General features: G+C 36.7%; 2 protein-coding genes across 4 annotated transcripts; one reads left to right on the top strand and one right to left on the bottom strand.

The window, feature by feature from the left end:
* Nucleotides 1–282: 282 nt before the first annotated feature.
* Nucleotides 283–8,283, top strand: LOC147404047 (LRR receptor kinase BAK1). Of its 2 annotated transcripts, XM_086439881.1 has the most exons (12): nucleotides 283–490; nucleotides 644–881; nucleotides 1,647–1,779; nucleotides 1,908–1,979; nucleotides 3,192–3,335; nucleotides 5,184–5,255; nucleotides 5,362–5,433; nucleotides 5,520–5,632; nucleotides 6,145–6,279; nucleotides 6,468–6,809; nucleotides 6,969–7,363; nucleotides 7,572–8,283. In XM_086439881.1, the coding sequence occupies exons 2-12, from the start codon at nucleotides 788–790 to the stop codon at nucleotides 7,884–7,886; spliced, it is 1,887 nt and encodes a 628-aa protein (XP_086296007.1). In that variant the 5' UTR covers nucleotides 283–490; nucleotides 644–787; the 3' UTR covers nucleotides 7,887–8,283. The 2 variants fall into 2 exon arrangements, with proteins under 2 accessions (XP_086296007.1, XP_086296006.1); XM_086439880.1 differs by having other exon boundaries at nucleotides 283–881.
* Nucleotides 8,284–9,752: 1,469 nt separating this feature from the next.
* Nucleotides 9,753–14,635, bottom strand: LOC147404046 (Regulator of Vps4 activity in the MVB pathway protein). Of its 2 annotated transcripts, XM_086439883.1 has the most exons (6): nucleotides 14,361–14,635; nucleotides 13,920–14,052; nucleotides 13,053–13,156; nucleotides 11,390–11,561; nucleotides 11,136–11,276; nucleotides 9,753–11,033 (listed from the first exon to the last, which is right to left on the bottom strand). In XM_086439883.1, the coding sequence occupies exons 1-6, from the start codon at nucleotides 14,408–14,410 to the stop codon at nucleotides 9,945–9,947; spliced, it is 1,689 nt and encodes a 562-aa protein (XP_086296009.1). In that variant the 5' UTR covers nucleotides 14,411–14,635; the 3' UTR covers nucleotides 9,753–9,944. The 2 variants fall into 2 exon arrangements, with proteins under 2 accessions (XP_086296009.1, XP_086296010.1); XM_086439884.1 differs by lacking the exons at nucleotides 13,920–14,052; nucleotides 14,361–14,635 and adding an exon at nucleotides 13,509–13,852.
* Nucleotides 14,636–15,766: the final 1,131 nt, after the last annotated feature.

Here is a 15,766-nt window from a genome sequence, read left to right as displayed (position 1 = left end):
CCCACATTGTCCACTTAAAAAAAGATGATTCATTTGGAAGGTGACGGCTCACCAGCATCATGAGTAGACCGTAGACGTATCGAATCCCCTGGTCTGACTCATGTTTCGGATTCGAATTCGGACTCAAACTATTAAAAAGTCCGATTTGACATTTCTTTAATGGTAATTCTGTCGGAATATTTAATAATAGTTTTGACCGCATCCGATGTGGCATGAGTGGGCCCGTAACGGCGTATTTGACCGAACTGGTTCCCGGTTAGGTCTTTTTCCGCATGAGCGAGAGAGAGAGCGATAGAGAGGGGTTTTGACTAAGGTTCGGGCAACGGGCAGCCACACTCGGGCAGCTACACTAGGGCAGCTGAAGCACTGCACGCCAGCCTCGCTAGTCTCTTAAGATCGCCAGAAAGACAACAAAAAGATAATCGAACCATTTTCAAAGTAAGAGAGAGAAAAAAAAGAAAAAAAAGTCAGAGAGCAAATAACGAAGATGGTGGGGAAATTTCTGTGAAAATCATCTGTTTTGTTTAATCTATTTTGGTTTTTGACGAGATCAGGCTTTGGATTTTGATTCTTTCGATGTTTTTCTTGAAAAAATGGTGGTGATTTTGTTGAGTTTTTTTTTTTTTTTTTTTTTCTACAAAAGTGGATCGATGAGCTAGGGTTTTCGAAAATTAGGGTTTATCTGATGCGGTTTTAGAGTGTTCAAGTGGAATTGCTGTGGATCTGAGAGGAATATTGATGAAGTTGTTGAAATAGGGAGGGATTTGAGCTGGAGTAACTCAGAAACATGAGAGTCATGGAGCGAGAAATTGCGACTTATGTTCTAATCTGGTTGATTCTGGTGTTACATCCATTGACCACGATCTATGCTAATACGGAAGGTTTGTTCTGATCTTTTACTCGTTTGTTTTTTCTTCTAAAGTTTTGTGAGATTTAGATCTTTGTTTGTGGTGTTGAACTGTTGATCTGAAGCAAATATGATTTATTTATTTATAGAAGAACTGATTTTATAATTGCTGATGCAATTCTGATTTCTGTTTCGATGAAGTAATTCATAAGGGGATAAACATGTTCAAATTTGGTAATAAGGTTTCTGGTTTTTTATCTGCCCTGTTTAGCTCGTCTTATTTCTGAATTCTATCTCAAATCTGAAAATTTGGGGATTCGAAGAACTGTATTGGATTAAAATTTAGCGTTGCTACCTTGTTACATTTTTAGGGTTTTAATGATTGCGAGTAGCTTCTTTTGGTTACAAGAAGCTTAATTTCTCCAAACTATGAATGAGGTCAAATCAAGGACTTCAGTTGGGTTTGATTTCAGCTATGAGCGAGTGATATTAGTAATGATAAGTTGTTAGTGGATGATTGCAATTCATTAGCTCTTTAGGGGCGTAGATCTTAATGGGATAAAATGGCTGTTAACCAGACCTTTATCTTCAGAACTCTATAAATAAATTGTGTATATTTTGGGTGATTCATATCTTCAGAACTTGCTAGAACTTTCTGAATTTCCCTCCTGTTTTGGTTTTTATAAATTTTTGGTCCACTTTTTTGTCTGAAGGATATCCATAGTCCACCCATTATATTGTAAGTAAGTTTTGTTGTGGCAATTGAGGATGCTGATGACTTGCATTTATCTGTCAACAGGTGATGCTTTACATAGTCTACGGGCTAATTTGAATGATCCTAGTAATGTGTTGCAGAGTTGGGATCCTACCCTTGTCAATCCGTGCACATGGTTTCATGTTACATGCAACATTGAAAATAGTGTTATAAGAGTGTAAGCAGTTTTCCTTCTGAATGAGATTTCAATGTTATGTGCATATGTTGCAAGTCATCACCGGGTTTGTAACGTTTGTGATTAGCTAGCTTATCTGATAGTAATTATCTTTCCATCTCTTCTTTCAGCGATCTTGGAAATGCTGCATTGTCTGGTCAACTGGTTCCACAACTTGGTCAGCTTAAAAATTTGCAGTACTTGTAAGTCTTCTTTAAAGAATAGAATTTGTTTAACCTGTTGTAGAACTGTACTTGTTATCATGCATGTGTTACCAAATTCGGCAGTAGATTTGATATCACATATTTTTGTGTACAACTATACTCATGGACTCCCAATCACTATGAATGTGTTATCACTGTATAAAATTCAAAAAATTTAGCTTCTTTTGATGAAAGTGTAAAAAAGGATCCAACAACAAGAGTGTCTCAATACTTTATTGCTTCTATCTTTCCAATCAGGGTTTCCTACAATATTACATTAAGATGCACACTTTCTGTGCTTAAACTTCCAAGAACCACTATGAGATTTTATTGGTAACCATGCAACTGGACTTACTTTGGTACAATAACCCCTGCCATTACCTTTTCTCTTCGTAACTGGTGGTTACTCAAGCACAAATATCTTAAACACATGGTTACTATCTTTATGCCTATCAGCGGAAAATCAACTTGCACTGATCATCTCATTGTTGGTTGGAAAAGATCCTTTCGCCGTTTGTTGGGGCATATGGAAAGAGAGGAATTGGAGGATTTTTTAGGGCAAGGAGCTTCCTCTTCAGGATGTAATAGTATATATCATGGGTATTTTGATTCTTTGGTGTGAGGTGATTTAAAGAGTTTAGGGGGTCTTTTTTGAGGATTTTATGGATTGATGGGACTGGGTGAGTAGAATTGCTCCTGTGTAATTCTTGGGGGTTTTCTTCGTTGTTCCTCGGTTTTGCATCTCGAACACTTTTAATTAAATTTGCATTTATCCATATAAAAAAAATCGTTGGGTAGAAAAGATTTCCAATTAGGTGAGGTCGAAGCTGCTTCCGGTGGCAAATATTTCGGGGCTAGCAGGTTGAAACCCTAACCTGCTGTAATGATGTTGCTATTGCAACTACAGATTACATCATGTTGAGAACTTCGCCATTAATTGGTTCTAGAATTCAAGATGTGTGTTCATGTGCATATGCCATTTTGCACCTTGTGTTGTATTGCTCATATTATGCACATAATAATATTTTCTTTCAAAAATGTGTGTTCTATGTCATATTCTTTTGATCAATAATCACTTCAAATGCATGATGCCGTGTGTGTATTTTGTATATGGATGGTGTTTTTATGCTTTCCTCTTAGAGGTTTTAGTGATATTCTTCTAATCCTTTCAGATTACAAAATGATTGAATTTGCCTCTTTCGTTTATGACAGGGAACTTTATAGTAATAACATAAGTGGAACGATTCCTAGTGACCTTGGAAACTTGACAAGCTTAGTGAGCTTGGATCTTTACCTAAACAATTTCACTGGTCCCATTCCAGAAACCTTGGGCAAGTTGACAAAGCTGCGTTTCCTGTATGACCACTTATCCTTCTCCTCATTTACTTGGATCTTTGAATTTTTATTTGTCTTTGCTTTCTGTTTTTTTTTTTTTTTTCCTGTTTTCTGACATTGTTTTCATTCGAAGTCTCGTCATCTTGCAGTAGGTAAATTTTACCTGGTGATGTATTTTTTATTTTAGCAAATGTGATTAGAGCAACATTGTTTTTGCTCTGAAGCATTTTTTAATTTCTGTATTCCAGATAATCAGTAATTAGTTCTACCCCCTTTGAGGTAGGGCTTTCGATTCTTGTTTATTCATCAAGAAAAACCTTCATTATTGTCCTGTTTGATTAAAATCTGAAATGAGAAGATTGGTTTGTGAGCATCATCATTATTGAAAGCCCCCACCATGTCCAAATAAAGCTGGGAATACACATTTACTTGAAACAGTTCCCAAATAACTGTTTTATGTATTTGAGAGTGCGTGGATCCTTTGATTAGATCTCGACAAAAATCCGATTGTTTTACATAATGTATCAAAAACATCTCTTCCATTTCATCATGATTACTGTTATAAGTTCTGCTCTCATTTTAACTCATTTCTAAGTTCTAATTTACTTTTTTTTTTTATAACAATATGCTACATATTCTTTCCTTCTACTCAAATCATCTACATCACGCTTAAGAAGCAAAAGTCAAGAATCAAGAAGCAAGATTTCAGGGTTTTCGCAGCATTCAAGGAGCAAGAGTTCATGTTTTTCTTTTCCCCCCAAATCTTTGAGTCCATACATTCTTACATACATGTTCTACATGCAAGTATAACTAAATTGGAAATAAAAAAGATTAGAAAAATATTTTTTCTGGAGTTATTGTAATATCTGCAATCAAAACTGTTAAAACTCATTTTTACAATTCTCATTATAGATTAGAAAATGTGAAATATCAGGGTTAGTATCCATTGTAAATCTTTAGTACGATTCCTCTTCCCATATGCACGATCTTTTATCCAAGCAAAGAGTTTTCGTAGAGAATGGCTCCTACCTTGCAAACTCGTATTCATATACATGTGTAAACGTGTCATGAAAAGTTCTAGAGTACTTTAAAGTACATGAGGTGCAGCAAATCTGCACTCCTTTCCTAGTCTTCAAGACATTATCAGTCAAGCAGCATAAACTTTTGACGGATTTGTATTGATGAGAGATGGTGGGCCAGAATTTCAAATGCTACGGTAATGCTATAACTTTCATTTAAGAAAGTACATTTTTTTTAGTGAGGGTCTGAGGGATGAATGCATGAAATGGGTCAGGAAATTTTGGAGCTATTTTGGCAATTTATCTAATAAACTGCCAATGCTTTGAAAAAGTGAAACTCTCTAGTGAGATAATCAAATCATATACTGTTGAGACCACTCTCACAAATGATGAATCCATTCCTACGATCCTTATCTTATGCAAATTTAAGTTGAAGATGAAGAGTCCAGGCATTTCTGTTGAACCTTTATTTTAGGTAAACATTGGATATGGTTAGGAATTTTGAAAGTGTGGTGTTTCTTGGAGATGATTCTAACAGTATATCTTATCCACAATAGTTGTAAGTACGTGGAGTAGGCATTTCTAGCTCATCCAGTCTGACTAGTCAATACTTTTTTCTTTGAATACTTAAAATATATTTATGAACTGCTCTAAAACTGATCCATCATTATTAAGAAAGACAAACCAGTATCCAGATGAATAGAAATTTTGGAATTAACACATGCTTAAGCATAGAGATCCCCCTCCATATGGCTGTTTGTTTGTGTGTTTCAGCTCCATTTGATCTATGCATTGAGATTCTGAAAATTTGGAACTTAACATTGTTCTTGAAATGTCTGTGTAAGGATAGTCGGCTTAACAATAACACCCTGTCGGGTGGCATTCCAATGTCCTTGACCAACGTTACTGCACTGCAAGTTCTGTACGTACCAATTTGATCTCATTTTTGTTTCTTTCCAAAAATTTTCTTTTTGGCAGTGCTTTGTTTTCTAGAATGTGCCATAAACATTTTGCAATGTGGCATGCAGGGATCTATCCAACAACCATTTATCAGGACCGGTTCCAGACAATGGTTCTTTTTCTTTGTTCACTCCTATCAGGTCTGTTTCTGATTTGTGAATGGTAGTGGTCTCGGGTGATTCAGACTACACATGTTATATAATGTCTACTATTTCCTGATTTACAGTTTTGCTAATAACCGGGGTCTATGTGGACCTGTGACCGGAAAACCTTGCCCAGGATCTCCTCCATTTTCTCCACCTCCTCCATTTGTCCCACCACCACCAGTTTCATCTCCAGGTGATTTTATTTTTAGTTTCATTTGATAATGTCTTAGTTGGAGCTGATGTTTTGTTGCCCTTGTTTTACCTTTTGGCCTGATTTGGACTGAAAGAAGAAACCTTCATATGTTTCCATTGCATTTGGAAGTGTAATTGGAAGATGAGTTTGCATTGTGTGTATGTTTTTTTTATAGGCAAAAAAATTTTAATTGATAAAGGCAGAGCAAAACAATGGCCAAGATGTCGACTTACAAGAATGAAACATAAATAAAACAGAAACAAACAATTACAGGTCCCTCAATCATCACATACTAGATCCTGTTTAAATACAAAATCTTCAACCAAAAAAACAGATCCTTTACTATTTTTGGTACTTTGCAGCAGTTCCCCGAGTTGAAATGGATGGTACTATAAAAAGTTTAGGGTTTAATAAGCTCATAACTCAAGCTGTTGTATACTGTTTCCATGGTTGTAATCTGATTGAGATTGCTTCCTGTTTGAATTAATCATATGTTTTTTGTTAAATTGCAGGAAACAGTGCCACTAGCACTGGAGCGATTGCTGGGGGAGTGGCTGCTGGTGCTGCCTTACTGTTTGCTGCCCCTGCTATTGGGTTTGCATGGTGGCGTCGACGGAAACCACAAGAAAATTTCTTTGACGTACCCGGTTAGTTATTCAATCGAACAATGCGGTAAATTGAACTTATGAAGTGTTGTTCCCACGTCCTAGGTTCAAATCCCCTTGAATCTAACTGCATTTGCTAACCACTAACCCTATACCTATCAAAAAAAAAAATATTTTTTTGAACTTATGGTGCAAATGCATTATAACTTATTTGCATTTTTTTTTCACAGCTGAAGAGGACCCAGAAGTTCATCTGGGCCAACTTAAAAGGTTTTCTCTCCGAGAACTACAAGTTGCAACTGATACTTTTAGCAACAAAAACATATTGGGTAGAGGCGGGTTTGGTAAGGTGTACAAGGGACGTCTAGCGGATGGTACACTAGTGGCAGTAAAACGACTAAAAGAGGAGCGTACACCCGGGGGAGAGTTGCAGTTTCAGACAGAAGTAGAGATGATCAGCATGGCTGTACATCGAAACCTCCTACGTTTACGTGGTTTCTGCATGACTCCGACCGAACGGTTGCTTGTGTATCCCTACATGGCTAATGGTAGTGTTGCATCTTGTTTAAGAGGTACTACTTGCTTGCATATATCTACATTCTTTTTGTTGATTTCTATGTTTTCATGTATTATGTTCTCGTGTTTGAGTTTGGCTATTTCATACATTTTGTAACCATTCTTGTTCTTGATAATATGGTTTACTCATTTCATATTTTGATGCATTCTTATAGAACGTGCGGAAGCAGAACCCCCACTTGATTGGCCAACCCGGAAGCGAATTGCATTGGGATCTGCGAGAGGGCTTTCTTATTTGCATGATCATTGTGACCCAAAGATTATCCATCGTGATGTAAAAGCTGCTAATATTTTATTGGATGAGGAGTTTGAAGCAGTTGTCGGGGACTTTGGGTTGGCTAAACTTATGGATTACAAGGATACCCATGTGACCACTGCTGTGCGAGGCACGATTGGGCATATAGCCCCAGAGTATCTCTCTACAGGAAAGTCTTCAGAAAAGACTGATGTTTTTGGATACGGTATCATGCTTCTAGAGCTTATCACTGGACAAAGAGCATTTGATCTTGCTCGGCTTGCAAATGATGATGATGTTATGTTGCTTGACTGGGTATGTGTTACTTCATTTCCATTTTTTGGTTTACATGTACCCTCATGAGTTTATCATTTAGTAAGTCTTGAATGTAAAGTTCATGAATCTCCATCAACACACAACAGCGAAGGGAAAGAGAATCTTGATAGCATCACGTTGTCAGATAGGTCAGTTATAAAGGGTAAACTTTCATGACCTGACTAAACCAATGTGTGTCCTTTTTCAGGTAAAAGGACTTCTGAAAGAGAAGAAGTTGGACATGTTGGTTGATCCCGATCTAAAAGACAACTATATTGATGCTGAAGTGGAGCAACTAATCCAGGTCGCTCTGCTTTGCACACAAGGTTCTCCAATGGAACGGCCCAAGATGTCAGAGGTGGTGAGAATGCTTGAAGGTGATGGATTGGCAGAGAGGTGGGAAGAATGGCAGAAGGTGGAGGTGGTTCGACAGGAGGTTGAGCTTGCCCCTCACCGAAATTCTGAATGGATCGTCGACTCTACCGACAATCTCCATGCTGTCGAATTGTCCGGCCCAAGATAGAAATCGCCATGGCTGAAGTAAAGAAGGAAATTATTTACACCCCCTTCCTATATATTTTTTTTCTTACTTACCACCTCCCTGGGTTTTTAAGTCATGTGTAAGCAGCCCCCACATCCTGTATCCAAAAAAAAAAAAATGAAAAAAATGCAATTCATCACATTTGTGCATAATGAATATTTGTGCTGCCCCATTTGTATCCTCTGCTACAGCCATTTCTGGGTGACGGTGTAATGTTTAAAAAGATGCTGTGGCAGTTTAACCTTTTGAGTGCTGGAGAGGGAACATTCAAACTCGCACTAGGGAGCGCACCAGTGTATCTCAATGTTTATGTAATGCAATTGGTTTGTAATCTGAACAGAGCTGTCTGATAGTAAGTAAGGATTCATAAGATGACTAATACTTTGCAGTAGGTTACATAAACAAACCAAGCAAGAGCATAATGTTTCCTGTCTTTTATTTTCTTTTTTGTGTGGGATCTGTTCCTACTGTACAGGTCATTTACGATTTCCATCCACGGCTGTATTCTCGTCAGGGATTAGGTTCACCATTACAGGAAAAAGAAAAATAAAAGCAAGATAAATTGTATGTTGCTGTGTGCTTTGAAAATGGCATATTGCAGCAATCATGGCACCCTCCCATATAATGTACTCGGGGCCTAAAATTAATATTGGTCCTCCGATTGATTCTTGTTATGATCTGTGCTACTTCAACTTGTCTGCATTGATTATCGCTTCCCATCCATTTTATTCAGTCTTCAATTATCATGTTTATTTAAACTGGAACAAAGTATTTTTTTATTTTTTGGTAAACCTTAAAGCAAGCAGTTACATATGATTTTATCAACATTTAAGTTTAGGCAGTTCCCACCTGACCCCATTATTACCGATGGTTGTAGCAATCATCCTCATATTATTATTATTATTATTATTATTATGGCAGGTTTAAATTATCTTCTAATATAAGAATGTCGGACAAAGTGGACAGAAAAATCTGACTTCAACCTCGAAGTTAGGTCCTAAAAAGGGTCAGCTCTTGAACCAACGGATTGAGGTTTCTCAGTGAGAACGACACTTTTTAATAGGAAGTCCTGATTACAAAGCTAGCAAGTGAGAGCAGATTGGAAGATGCATGTTTCGTTAATCCAATCCCAAATCTTTGGGATAATTTGTTGTTGTTGTTGTTGGCTTAAGTTGCATGGAAGACAGTTGCACCATATCAGAATACAGATACCCACCTAAGAACCTTGGTTCTACCCTGGGGTATCTCTGCAGCCACTTTGGTGTTCCGTTGCGCTACTTTGTCAGCCACCAGGATTGTTTTCCAGGTTAGCTAAGACTGCATGCCCTAGCAGTTCTATTGCATACTCTTATTAGGTTTTGAATTATCCATGTGTGCCTACTGTTCTCGAATGGTAGTCTGTCTACGATGCAGATTGAATGTGGAAATCCCTCTACTGCTGCTAATCCAGATGGAAACTCCAGATTCACCACATCAACGTATTAAAGACAAACTTAAGAGGGCATGAAATTGTAAATTAAAGTCATCCGAATAGCTTGCTCAATACCCACAGAACACAGTTGCATCGTGAATGATAGCAATATATTTCCTTGATTACTGGCAGCACTAATTTTCTCATGGAGTTACGTTTCTCACATGAGCCGAGTACAGAACAAGTAAACCAACTTTCATTTTCTGGAGCAGAAATCAAGGTGTTTTATATATCAAAGATGCATCCTAAAATCTGCCCATCCATCCAACAAGATACGGTATTTGCTATATTAGGCAAGTTTCTCTACAACAAAATCAGTTAGAATTCACTAGACCCCAATTGAAAATCATCCATATGATGCAATCGATAAGAAATGATTGATGGAAAAGGATTCATGTTGTCGCCCTCAATATTTGAGATAAGGTGTCGTTGATGATACAACAATACACAGACAAAAACTCCGGGATACTGCATTACGTAAACACCAATATAGGGTAAAAGTTCAATAATATGTATACCCCTCACCAGTAATGGCTGAAAAACAAACTCTAGTAGGTAAATAATTGCACTCAGAGCTCATGGGAAGATCGAGAATTATCTGCTGAACCGGATCCAAGGTTTGAGTCCTGTCTAGTAAACAAGTTGGGGTAGGAGAAATAAGGGTCATCCTCCATTGAAGTCAACCGCTGAGGCTGGTGATGAGTAGACTTCTTGTGAACTTGATCACTAGCACTAAGTGGTGATTCATATCCCACATTGGGCGTGTCATAAGAATTGGGATTCAGTGTTTCTAATCCCTCTTTATATCCGTGACTTTGATGAGGATCCAAGGAATATGAGGCGTTGTCAGTATCACCAAAAGACTTCTGATGATCAATCTGTGGTCTCTCTGTAGTGGTAGATTGATCAGGACTATCATCGTGTAATGTATCGTTATCGTTCTCTGAAGCACGGTCGGTCCTTTTCTTGATAAGTTCGGTGATTCTGACCTGTGCTAGACTTGCTGCTGAACGAGCCGCTGCTGCTGCACGTTCAGCAGAATCTGCAGCGGCATGAGCTGCAGCTAAGACATCCTGTAAGTCTACGTTCAACTCGCTTTTGGTTCTACCAAGAGAAGGGATTGGCGAACTCTGCCTTACAGGAAATGAGGAAGTTATGGGTGCTGATTCATGATCAACGGTATTGGAGGCAGTACTTAGGGCACTCTTGGTTCTTGCAAGAGAAGGGATTGGCTCACTCTGCCTCGCAGGAAATGAAGTAGAAGACAGTGATGGGGGAGCAATGAATGGGAGAAACTGCTTGTCTTCTCTTTTACTATTGGAAGAAACTGATACAACATCTGGTTTGATTGACTCAGGTCCTAAGTACGGTTCACATGTGATGTTCTCATTGACTACAAAAGAGTTTGAACGTTGACGGTGAAGTTCAGAATCTGGAGGGGCAGGACAAGGCGGTGTAACCATTTCTGGGGCTGATCCAGTCTCAGGGCTTGGTCGTAACAATACCTTTGGGACTTCTGGTAGATCTAGTGAATCCAATCCTGAATCAGAATCGGACTCTTCATGCAAATCTTCAACAGCAGAGGAGTGCAATGATTCATCATGTTTTTTCTCGGGGAGAGGTACTTTAGAACCACTGACGAACTGATTTGGGCCATTCTGTTAGAAATAAGACATACAAAGATCAGCCAAAAAGACACCAACAAACCTTGATTATAACAGAAGGGAAATTAAAAAAAAAAAAAAAAAAAAAATACTTACAAGTAGATCTTCGTGCGTCTTGAAGAGTTCAGTTTCTGAGGCATCTGGATCCCATTCTAACTCGTGTTCTTCCGCAATTTCCTTCAACAACTTCAGTTTAACCTCAGCAGGTGGGGCACGAACAGATAGAAGCTCGATTAGCTGCAAGAATTAATGAACACGAGAAGGATTTTATTATAAGAATAGCAGGTAATGATGTATGGGAAGTGTTATCCTTATAATTCAATTATAATGTAAGATTAAATTTATAAAACCTGACGATTGACACCACAATCAGGCATGAGTTCAGTTGCAGCAGAGACAAACTCCTTTCCATATTTGGAAGAAAATAGTATCTGAACTTGCTGTAATTCGGCTAAGTCAGCACATCTAGGTGCAGCAAAACACACACTGGAAATTGCTTCCTTCAAGTCTAGAGGGCACTCCCTGATGATTGTCAATCTTAGATATTGAATTTTGAAATCACACAAATCTTAACTTGGAAGAACAAGTAACGACTGAGAGATTTTATTTTGTAATTTACAGTCAATATCTTTTAGAAGGTTGAAGGAGATTTAAGCCATGGAGTTTGGCTCCTGTGGAACTTAAATAAATAGTATGCAAATTTTATGGAAATATCTATGCAAGAAAACCTAACCAAATCAAACTTGTGCACAGCGATCGAAAAATACAATAAAACCATTGAATATTGTAGTTCTACGGTATGAATTTCACCATTCCATTTTTTAAATTTCAAATAGAAAACAAATTTTTTGACACATACGGAATGCTGGTTGAACTTTCTAAATGGGGTGATATTTAGGTGACTAAATGCGTGGGCCCTTTTTGGCTGTCGTGTGTATAAGAAAGCCTGCCACAACAGAAAGATGTCTAGATACCACTTTAGAAAAAGCGTCTCCAACCAAATATAACTCATCCAATCTTAAGACCTAGAGTGAAAATTCACTATTGGTTATTAGAAGTTTCAACAAAAACGTATGTATGTTATTCCATGTACTCTGTTAAACATTTGATCAATGTTGTAGAAAGCAAGAGGTGTATGAGGCCTTTTACCTCCATTAGACGTGAGGCATGCGCCTAAACATTTCTTAAGAAAGCTTTTAAAATTTATATGAAAAGATTATATTTCTTATGATTTATCACAAATATCGCTCACCACAAGGCAAGACGTTAAAAACATCAGTTAGTCATTAAGTGAAGTGCACGGAGAAAGACGATTCCAATTATAATTTTAAGATCTTTAGTACTTATTTCTGTGCCATATTTTACTTTTAACCTAAATTAAATATTTAATACATTTGATGTACAACCCAATAAGTGAATGGGTATTTTTAGCAAGCCTAGCAATAAAGAAGATTAAGTCAATGACAAGTTTATCTCTCTACCTTTTTTTTTTGTGGGTATCACTACAATCTTTGAATTAGATTTGATTAACAAAAATTAAGTTTCTACACTATTAACAAATTTAATCACTAGAAAATATATCTAGCTGAAGCTACACAGGGTCCCAAACCATGCATTTTAAACTTACTAGTTTAAATAAAAGGAAGAAGGTATTTTAGCTTATCTTTTAGTATAGAAGATAAATATCAGTCATATTTTGTGAAAATTAAAAAAAAATGAATAATTTTTCATATGTTAGGCCTCTGCATGTGCTTATAGAGTTGAGAACAAAGCCTCCACTGAGTGAGGCTTAAATCTCGACTCCAAAACCAAGAGCCATGTATGGAGACTGATTTTTAAACAATGCAAGTAAGCAATCCAACAAAAGACATGCTTTAAAAAGAATTGAATGGAGGAAAAATATACACACTGCCAACTATAAATATTTGGGACAAGGCCTTGATGATGATGATGATGAAGTGACCAATCCAAACAAAAATGTATTTTCAAACAAATAATCGAATTGTAAATAACCTCTGTGTTTCAATAATAGGAAGGCGGACAGCAATAAGTTCGCAGAATAGTTCAATTATCTCTTGTGCTGCCATCATTTTCTCTTCCCGAATAATATGCTCCACCTGAAAGAATTTAAAGAAAAAATATCATAATTAATTGAAAGCAGGTTTTTAAATCAACGTCATTAAGAAAACAAGGGTAATCAAACCAAGAAAATGAATCGAGTGAAAGAAAACAAGACGCAATCACAAACAGAAACACAAAGATTTTACGCGGTTCCCTCAAGATTGAGGTACGTCTGGATCACATTGATTCCAATATGAAAAGAAAACTCATAGTAACAGATTAAACTCTTTCACCAAAATGATAAACATATATACCCCAAGAAACATAACTAGGATTTTACATAATAGTGAAATTACAAAAATACCCTTGGGAAAATTTATTTTGGGGGGCTTTGCCCTGAACACCCACCTTCTAGGCAGGGTGGCTGCTGGCCCCCTTCCAACCCCCCAACAAGCTCTTCACTATGTTAAAAGATGAACAGTACTCCTTGCTGACCAGTACCATTCGGCTCCACAAATAATTACAAAGGTTTCCACATGAAATACCAAAATTCCAAAGAATCTCTAATATTCAGTCAAAATTCTGTAGAAATTAATATAAGACTAAGAGAAATTGATCGAAATTAAAAATATCAAAATTCTTGAAAGAGTCCGAAATCAAAACAAAATCTCAGACATCTATTGTCTTTTATGATCTTGATTGAAAGCTATTCGACTACAAGATTTATCATTATTAATTAATCCCTAATTATGTAAATGTTTGTGTATCTGAATCAGACAGAGAATACTAGAATATAAATTAAGACAAAAACTATTCTACCCGTATGCGAGCTGTTGCCTCTTGCCCGTTCTCGAGAAGCTTCGCAATGTCTCTTCGCATCTGCTTTATCTGAATCTCTCTCCGATTTCGCAGAAGCTTTATGCGTGGAATCGTCAGCTTCAGTAGAGTTTTACTGAAAAGTAGAACAATAATTTAAACCTTCAGATGGAAAAACCTAAACCTCCAACATATTATTCGAACATTTGATCGATTTAACTAAATTGGGATTATAAAGGGAGAAATTTTGAGTTATTAAATTGCAGACTCCATCTTCCAACTAAACGCAGTGAGAATCAAACAAAATTCGATTAATGGCACAAAAAAATTCAACTTTAACAAACCCTAACTCATCACAAAATACAATATAAATCGAACTCCAGACTCCATTAGAAACAGATCATCAAATTGAAAGATTCAAGTTAAAATTAACGAAAATTATACCATTTGGCGGCTTTAAATCCCTGTTTGAATAGAGAATCGAGCATCGACATCGCTGAACTCCACCAAAGATCCGAACCCTAGCTATTAAAACGAATCCAAGAACCGCAACAAGAATGAAGAACCTGAACAAAGATCTGAGATTAAAAAAGATGAAGGTTGAGGGATCGAGATATTTGATTTCGATTATTGCTATTTATATGAGAGATTTCAGTTTTGGATAATATAATCAAATTATAAATAAAAAATAATAAAAAAGTGAGAAGATGACGAGAGGAAAGAGGCGACGAAATTCTACCAACTGTGTGTCTCTAGCGCGTAAGATAGCTGGTTGCCTTTCCTTGGCCTCGAAGGATCTGATTTTCTTTGAGAGATTCTATTACCACACCAAGTTTTACTAACAGCACCTCAATTCATATGTAAATGGGTGAATCTCCCTTCATGCGTTGAATATGACGAAATTCCGAATTCGATACACTGTTCAGTTTAATTCTCAAAATATTTGTTCGTCAATTTTAATATCTACCAATCCTTAGATATATCAACAAATTAATTAATTGATTAAAAAATAAAAAAATTCACTCAAAATACATGTTTTGAGACTTAAAATAAACAGTAAATCAGAATTTGAACATAAATTGTGCATGATTTGAGAAAAATTTCTAAGTAAATCACTAAATAATTGATACCCATTTTAAGGATTTTGTTAGTAAAAGTTGGTGTGGTGGCAATAGAAGTTCTCTCCCCTTTAAGAAGCTAACAGGGCAGTTAATAGATCGGGTCAGGATTTGGATTTTTGGATCATGTGTTGAGAGTCCAAACCTATATTCTAAAGTATTTTTATTTTATTTTTAAGATACTAAGTTACATTTTAGGGAATTTAAACAATACCCGTCTACGTCCAAGCTAAATCTTATGCATGTGTTATAAGGGATTAGGTTAACAACTCCAAAATCAAAAGGACATACATCGGCAAATTTTTTTTTTTGTTTTCTCATTTTGCTCTTTATGGTCCACTGACCAATGAGCACCTGACCCAACATTGTAAAACTTGTTATCAGCTTGCAACATGTTCCTATCAATGAGCTGAATGAGGTACCCCTGTGCAACCTCCTCTAATGTTTTTTGAGGGTGATCTTCAACAGAACCTTCAGTCACCCACAAACGGATCAATCTTGATGTCTTGATTCTATAATCTTCTGGAAACATATCACAGTACAATAAACAATATTTTAGACGGGAAGGTAAATAATTGTACCTTATTAACAAGACTCGACTTAATCTTTCAAGATCTTGATTATTGCTTAATAACCAATAACAACAATTGCTAGTGGTAATCCCCCACACCTTTTTACCATATGATTTCTGATTTGTTCCAACTGTTGTGGACAATAACCCATGAGAGATTC

The sequence above is a fragment of the Akebia trifoliata genome, chromosome 4 (assembly GCF_017979445.1).
Source record: "Akebia trifoliata isolate Shusen 1 chromosome 4, ASM1797944v1, whole genome shotgun sequence".
Classification (NCBI taxonomy): domain Eukaryota; kingdom Viridiplantae; phylum Streptophyta; class Magnoliopsida; order Ranunculales; family Lardizabalaceae; genus Akebia; species Akebia trifoliata.
Note: the sequence above shows the minus strand (reverse complement) of the source record. Positions and strands in the feature narration are given on the sequence as shown.

What these genes read in the sequence shown, in the direction of transcription:
- LOC147404047 (XM_086439881.1), top strand. Translation starts at nt 788, where the DNA reads ATGAGAGTCATGGAGCGAGAAATTGCGACTTATGTTCTAATCTGGTTG. An exon ending in TTGACAAAGCTGCGTTTCCT is followed by an intron (nt 3,336 to 5,183) that starts GTATGACCACTT and finishes GTGTAAGGATAG; the next exon opens with TCGGCTTAACAATAACACCC. An exon ending in ATGTTATGTTGCTTGACTGG is followed by an intron (nt 7,364 to 7,571) that starts GTATGTGTTACT and finishes GTCCTTTTTCAG; the next exon opens with GTAAAAGGACTTCTGAAAGA.
- LOC147404046 (XM_086439883.1), bottom strand. Translation starts at nt 14,410, where the DNA reads ATGTCGATGCTCGATTCTCTATTCAAACAGGGATTTAAAGCCGCCAAA. An exon ending in AGGCAACAGCTCGCATACGG is followed by an intron (nt 13,157 to 13,919) that starts GTAGAATAGTTT and finishes AAATTCTTTCAG; the next exon opens with GTGGAGCATATTATTCGGGA. An exon ending in CCTATTATTGAAACACAGAG is followed by an intron (nt 11,562 to 13,052) that starts GTTATTTACAAT and finishes GACAATCATCAG; the next exon opens with GGAGTGCCCTCTAGACTTGA.